Source organism: Anopheles gambiae, chromosome X (genome assembly GCF_943734735.2).
Source record: "Anopheles gambiae chromosome X, idAnoGambNW_F1_1, whole genome shotgun sequence".
In the NCBI taxonomy this organism is placed as follows: Eukaryota; Metazoa; Arthropoda; class Insecta; order Diptera; family Culicidae; genus Anopheles; species Anopheles gambiae.
The window spans coordinates 22,622,679-22,629,758 of record NC_064600.1 but is presented as its reverse complement, the minus strand read 5'-3'; the positions used below and the strand labels follow the sequence as shown (position 1 = coordinate 22,629,758).

The 7,080-nt window shown below is 47.3% G+C and overlaps 1 protein-coding gene across 1 annotated transcript; it reads right to left on the bottom strand.

Annotated features, from left to right (window-relative positions):
- Positions 1 to 947: 947 nt before the first annotated feature.
- Positions 948 to 5,510, bottom strand: LOC133392193 (uncharacterized protein K02A2.6-like). Its single transcript, XM_061651566.1, has one exon. The coding sequence runs from the start codon at positions 5,284 to 5,286 to the stop codon at positions 2,431 to 2,433; it is 2,856 nt and encodes a 951-aa protein (XP_061507550.1). The 5' UTR covers positions 5,287 to 5,510; the 3' UTR covers positions 948 to 2,430.
- Positions 5,511 to 7,080: the final 1,570 nt, after the last annotated feature.

The following is a 7,080-nucleotide window of genomic DNA, read 5'->3' as shown; positions in this document are numbered from 1 at the left end:
ATCAATCTCAAACGCTAATGTCCACAGATGATACCAGGGCCATTCAGATACTCACAAGGGAGACTCACCTGAAGTCCGGTAGGTTTGAAACCGGGTTGTTATGGAAATACGATGATGTTCGATTACCTTGTAATAAAGACATGGCATTGCGGCGCAACGAATGTTTAAGGAAGAAAATGCGAAGGGATCCTGCATTAGCCAAAGCTATCATAGAAAAAATGAGAGATTACGAGAGGAAGGGATACATTTGACGCGTAGAAAAGGAAGAGTTGGTTGAACGAAAATCACGCGATTGGTATCTGCCTATATTTCCGGTAATAAATCAAAACAAGCCGGGAAAGCTTCGAATGGTTTTTGACGCGGCCGCAAAAGTTCATGGGGTGAGCCTTAACACCTTTCTTCTCTCAGGACCGGATCAACTAGCAGAACTAATGAGCGTTCTTCAATTTCGAGAGTTTTGCGTAGCTGTGGCTGGTGACATCCGCGAAATGTTTTTTCAAATCAACATGAAGAAGGAAGATCAGCGCAGCCAGCTGATCTTCTGGGATGAAAAAGAGACACATAATGCTGAGCCGACAACGTACGCCGTGACTGTTATGACATTTGGTGCAACGTGCTCACCAGGTACAGCTCACTTCGTCAAGAATAATAACGCCGAAAGGTTTGCTGAACAGTTCCCGCGTGCCGTGCATTGTATCAAATACGAGCACTATGTGGACGATATGCTCGCCAGCGCAGAGACGAGCGAAGAAGCGGCGCAGCTTGCTTAGACAGTGCGGCACATCCATGCGGAAGGAGGATTTGAAATACGCAACTGGGTGTCAAATTCTAATGAAGTTTTGGAGCGGCTACAATGGTGAGTCAGCCAGGAAGATGGTCGAGGTGTGGTCATGGACTCGTCGGCGGAAAAAGTATTAGGTATGTGGTGGGAGACTACAACGGATTCCTTTATTTTTCGCCTTGTTGTATTTACGAAGTAAAAGTTCTTGTATTTCGGTAATTCAGATAGTTCTAAAGGGTTACAAATTATTCTGGTTCACACACACGTCCGTACACCGTGGAGATCGCATACAAAGAGCGCGCACTTTCCTGGCTTCGGTTCCGACCCAAGCAGCAAACGTCAAACAACGCAACGCGTTTATGCCGACGGGTTAGCGTCTCCAACATTCCCCCGCTTTAACTGCGATGATACCCCTCCAACCACGCAGGCTGCTTCCTCACTCTCGTCGAACGGCGTAGGCTTGCTTCTGTACCATCCGCAGGTGTCATCTCACGTTCCGCAAGATTTGTTGTAGTCGCTGCCGATGTTTCAGATGAGGATGCTGACACCGTTGTTCCAGACATATCCCAGGCATCTAATAACACATTCAGTGGCATTGGTTGCTGAGTTCGCCCTTCGTTGGTCTCTGCATTACGCATCCGAAGCTGGTTCACATGATAGCGCAAGGTCTTGCCATCGATTTTGACCATGTACATTACGTTACCCACGCGCTTGTCGACTACTCCAGATACCCATTCCCAGCCGTTTCGATGGTATCGCTTTGCGTAGACACGGTCGTTTATGGAGAAACTCCTCCTAGTAGCTTCGTCGGCCACCACTGGATCCGCTGGTCGAATATCGCGAAATGATGGACGCAACATCTCCAGAGACGTTCGAACCTTGCGATTTAACATCATCTCCCCCGGCGATTTTTGATCCAAGATTCTATTCGGCGTGTTCCTGTAGGTGAAAAGAAATTCATCCAAAGCCTCGTGCATCTCACCTCTACCCTCCCGAATCTTCTTGACCGCTCTCTTAAACGTGTCAACAAACCTTTCGGCTTGGCCGTTTGACTGCGGGTGGTATGGCGCAGTCCGCACGTGATGAATACCATTCTCCATACAAAAGTCACGGAACTCCGAACTTGTAAACTGTGTTCCATTATCGCTTACGACAGTTTCTGGTATACCAAACCGTGCACACAATCCCCGTAACATTTGAACTGTCGCTTGTGCTGTGGTTTGACGCGTTGGTATTATTTCCGGCCATTTCGAGTAGGAATCTACAACCAGAAAATAATACTCTCCCTCCATAGGTCCAGCGTAGTCAACGTGAATACGCTGCCAGGGGCCTGTAGTTTTTGGCCAATCTACTGGTGTGCAATGCTCTGGAGATTTCGCCGCACTTGCACACGACTGACACGTCTTCACTGCATTCTCGATTTCGCTGTCCAATTTCGGCCAATACACATACCCTCTTGCAAGCGCCTTCATGCGGCATACTCCAGGATGACCTTTGTGTAGCAGTTTTAACACTCGATTCCGAAGATTCGCGGGAACTACTACCCGTTCTCCGAATAAGAGGCATTTTCCAACCGTAGATAAGGCCTCTCGTCGTGCGAAGAATTGCTTTAGGTCTTCAGTCTTCTCTTCACCCTTTGGCCAACCATTTTATACGAACTGGAACACCTTCCTTAACAAAGGATCTGCTTGTGTACCACGCTCCAAATCTTTAAAGTTCAACGGTAGGGCTTGAGTAGCACTGGTTACTAGATGATTAATATCATCCTCTAGCTGGATACTAGCAATGACGTAGTCCTCCTCCGGTTTCTCGTGTCGGTCCATTAACCTGGACAGTATGTCGGCATTTCCGAAATTGTCTGTCGCAACATATTCGATTGCGAAATCGTAAAGAAGTAGTGCTAATGCCCAGCGCTGCAGTCTATTTGCAGTATACAAGGGAATTCCTTTACGTGAGCCAAAGATTCTAAGGAGCGGCTGGTGGTCGGTTTGGAGGATGAAGCGGCGTCCGAACAACATGCGGTGGAACTTTGTTACTGCAAACACGATTGCAAGACCCTCGCGATCCGGCTGGCTGTAGTTCATTTCCACCTTCGTTAGAGCACGAGCAGCATGCTGAACAACCTTTATGCTACCATCTGGAAACCGATGACTGATCGTAGCTCCAAGACCTACTGATGAAGCATCCGCTGACACAATAATTTCCTTGGAAGGATCATAATGGGTCAGGAGAAGGTCTGAACTTAAAATCTCCTTAAAGCGGCGAAAACTTTTTTCGCATTCAGCTGTCCACTGGAATTCTCCGCCCTTTTTCAAAAGAAGGTCTAAGGGGTAACGCAAATCTCTCATTTGAAACACAAATTTACCGTAGTAATTTATCGCTCCCAAATACGAACGAACTTCGCTGAGCTGCGTTGGCGCTGGCATCTTCAAAATCGCTTCAATCTTTGCTGGGTCTGGTCGTATACCCTGCCGGTCTAGCAAATGTCCAAGGTATCGGATTTGGGGCTTCAAAAAGGAACATTTTTCTGCCCGTAGCTTGAAACCAAACTCCTCGATACGAATCAAAACTGCGCGTAAGTTTTTCAAATGACTTTCCTCATCAGCACCGCCTACAATGATGTCATCCATATAACCCGCGACACCTTCTAATCCGCTCAACATTGAGTCAACGATTTGGTGAAATGCACCAGGTGCTGTCTTTACTCCCGGTGGCAATCTATTGAAACGGTAAAGCCCCTTGTGAGTGTTTATCGTCAACAACTCACGGCTCCTTTCACATACCTCCACTTGGAGAAAAGCTTCTGCTAAGTCAATCTGACTAAAAACAGCTGATTTTCCAATGGCTGTAAATATGTCTTGTGGTATAGGCAACGGGTACTGATGCGGCTGAAGCGCGTCATTCAGACCTGTCGAATAGTCGCCACATATTCGGACTGTTCCGTTCGCCTTCCGTACTACCACAATCGGAGCTGCCCACTCCGAAGAATCAGTGGGTGTTATTATGCCATTACCCTCTAACCTGGTCAATTCATCTTCAACCATCGACTGCATAGCATACGCTACTGGACGTTTCGGGCGAAATACAGGATTCACGTCATCCTTCAACTGTAGACTAATTTTCATCTTATCACAACGACCAAGTTCGTTCGAGAACAACGATGGAAATTGCTGAATCACAGCTGCTGCGGCATCTTTAACACACCCAACGATGTTGCAAAAGGCATCAAGTGGCTGTTTCCAAAGCCCGAAAACATCCATACTGTCTGCTCCGAAAAGTAACAGTTCCTCTTCTACAACACGAACTAACGCTTCTTTCTGTTGTTTGTTAATCGTCATTTTGCAACAAAACTCACCTAGTAGCTTAAGCGGTGTTCCACTAGCTGTCCTCGCTGAAACGGATGCTGGACTCAATTTGGGACCTCCTATCTGACGCCATTTTCCCTGCGATATAATGGTGATATCTGCACCGGTATCCAACTGCAGTTTCAGCTCGCGTCCGTTTAGCGCAGCAGTGACATACTTTCGGCCAGCCTGGATTTTGTTCACTGTCACCACCCTTACCTTCGCTTTGTTATTGCGATAGCGAGAACGATTACGGTACGCCGTTTCACAAAATCCTTCCTTGTGACCTATCTCGTTGCAGTCCTCGCATTTGTGTGACGTAAAAGAACATTCTCGTGCAAAGTGTTGCCCTCCGCACAACCAGCAACTTACTGCTTTCGCTTCCTTGCCACCTCCTTTGATGTTTTGTTGTTTCGTCTCATTCTTTCTCACTGCGTTTACCTCATGCGCAGTGTTTGAGATAAGGTTGCTATCTTGGCGCAGGTTAAGCAGGCGTTGAGCTTCACCGGTTAGCTGATCTAACGTGATTTCACTGTTGTCTTCCATCTTTGAGAGCAGCCGAACTCGTACATCAGCATCCGCATCCCGTTTTAGACCACAGACAAACAACAGACATTTTATTTCCTCCTCTGATATCCCCGCCAACTTCGCCTCAACAACCTTTTTATTTACGCGGCACGCATACGCTCCGTACTCTTCGTGAGGCTCTTTCACTAGCTGCAAGCATTTAAACCGTTTGCACACGATGGACTCACGGTCTCCAAACAGTTTCTTCAGTTTCTCCACGGTGTTTTTGAAATCGAAGTCTTTCGGTTGTTTCGGCATGATGGAACTTATATAGCGTTCGTGCTCCGTAACGCCAATCTTACGAAGAAGAAGACGCAATTTTGCTCCGTCATCCAACCGCTTCGCATCGTCAAGAAACAAACCTTCGTATCTGCTATACCAAGCCTCGAAGTTTGTATCCTCCGTGTGGTGAAATTCTTTTATTTGCCCCGCAATGGCATCGATCGCTTTCTCCGATCCATCATCATTTTTTGTTTTCATCGCCGACAATACACTGTTCAAGAGCTGCTGCTGCTGATCAAGCATTTGCTTTTGCTGGTTGAACATTTCAATTATCCATTGTTCTGAGCTTTCTTTTGCAGGTGGTTTCGACATCGTGGTGTTCTCGTCGCCAGTTGTTGTATTTACGAAGTAAAAGTTCTTATATTTCGGTAATTCAGATAGTTCTAAAGGGTTACAAATTATTCTGGTTCACACACACGTCCGTACACCGTGGAGATCGCATACAAAGAGCGCGCACTTTCCTGGCTTCGGTTCCGACCCAAGCAGCAAACGTCAAACAACGCAACGCGTTTATGCCGACGGGTTAGCGTCTCCAACACGCCTGAATTTAAAACACGATAAAGGTCTTCTATCTGATACGCGAATGCCAACGAAGCGGGAAGTACTGCGCACATTGATGCTTGTATACGATCCATTGGGTCTTGTTGGAAATTTTCTAATGTTTATGAAGATTCTGATTCAGGAAATCTGACGTGCAGGCTACAGCTGGGACCAACAGATCGATCGGGACTGTGCGGAGAAATGGCTTAAATGGATTAGCCCTTTACCATCACTTTAGTCCGTCCGGATTCCACGTTGCTACCGTGTAAAAACATCCACCGCGGTACGAAATGTACAGTTGCACATCTTCTGTAATGCCAGTGAAAATGGGATGGCAGCAGTAGCATACTTTCGTTTCGAAGAGGACAACACAATTGAATGCTCGCTAATAGGGTCGAAAACGCGCGTGAGCCCGTTGAAGTTCTTGTCGATACCGCGACTAGAGCTACAAGCAACAGTGATCGGGGTTCGACTAGCGACGAGCATTGTAACATATCATCGAATGAAGATCACGCGGAGGATTTTCTGGACAGATTCTAGAAACGTAATGAGCTGGCTGAAATCTGATCATCGCAGATATAGTCCGTTTGTCGCGTTCCGGGTCAGCGAGCTCCTAGAGTCGACAGAGGTAAAGGAGTGGAAGTGGCTTCCTACTAAGGCAAACGTCGCAGACGAAGGAACCAAGTGGCAGAGGATCCCTGATATGAATCCGTCGAGCAGATGGTTTCGAGGGCCCAGTTTTTTATGGAGTCCCGAGGATGAATGGCCCATTGACAACCATATCTCTAGCGATACACCGGAGAAACTACGCCGTAACGTACTCCATCATTCCGTGACTGATCCACTAATCACGTTTGATAGATTTTCCAGATGGACGAGGCTTGAAAGATCGATAGGCTACGTGGTCCGGTTCGTTAACAATGCTCGACATCGGCTGACCGAAACGCCAGTAACCCGAGGACCGCTGACACAGGAGGAACTTTTGGCATCCGAACGCATTATATTTGCTCAAGTTCAGCTGGAAGCGTTCCCAGAAGAAGTAAAGTTGCTGAAGCAGCAAGCAAGGGAAGAAAGAGAAGTGAACAGAGCACTACAGAAAAGCAGCGCCCTTTACAAATTGTCGCCGGAGCTGGACGATTGTGGGTTAATAAGGATGCGAGGACGTCTGGATATCTGCTCAATAGCTAGTGAACCGTTGAGAAAGCTGGTGATCCTGCCACGCCGACATCACGTTACCGGGCTGATCCTTCTGGCATATCACGTGAAATATCGTCACAGCAACCATCGTACCGCTGTAAACGAGCTTCGAGCGAGGTACTACATACCGCGAGTCTTGGCCGAGTATAACCGAATACGGCATTCTTGTCAGTACTGTAAAAATGCGAATGCAGCACCGAAACCACCAATGATGGGTAGTATACCGATATGCCGAACGGCGGTTGGACAACGTGCATTTACTTATACTGGGCTGGACTATTTCGGACCGATGTTAGTGGTCGTGCGACGTAGAACAGAAAAACGATGGGGAGTTATCTTTACGTGCCTCACAACCCGGGCAATCCACTT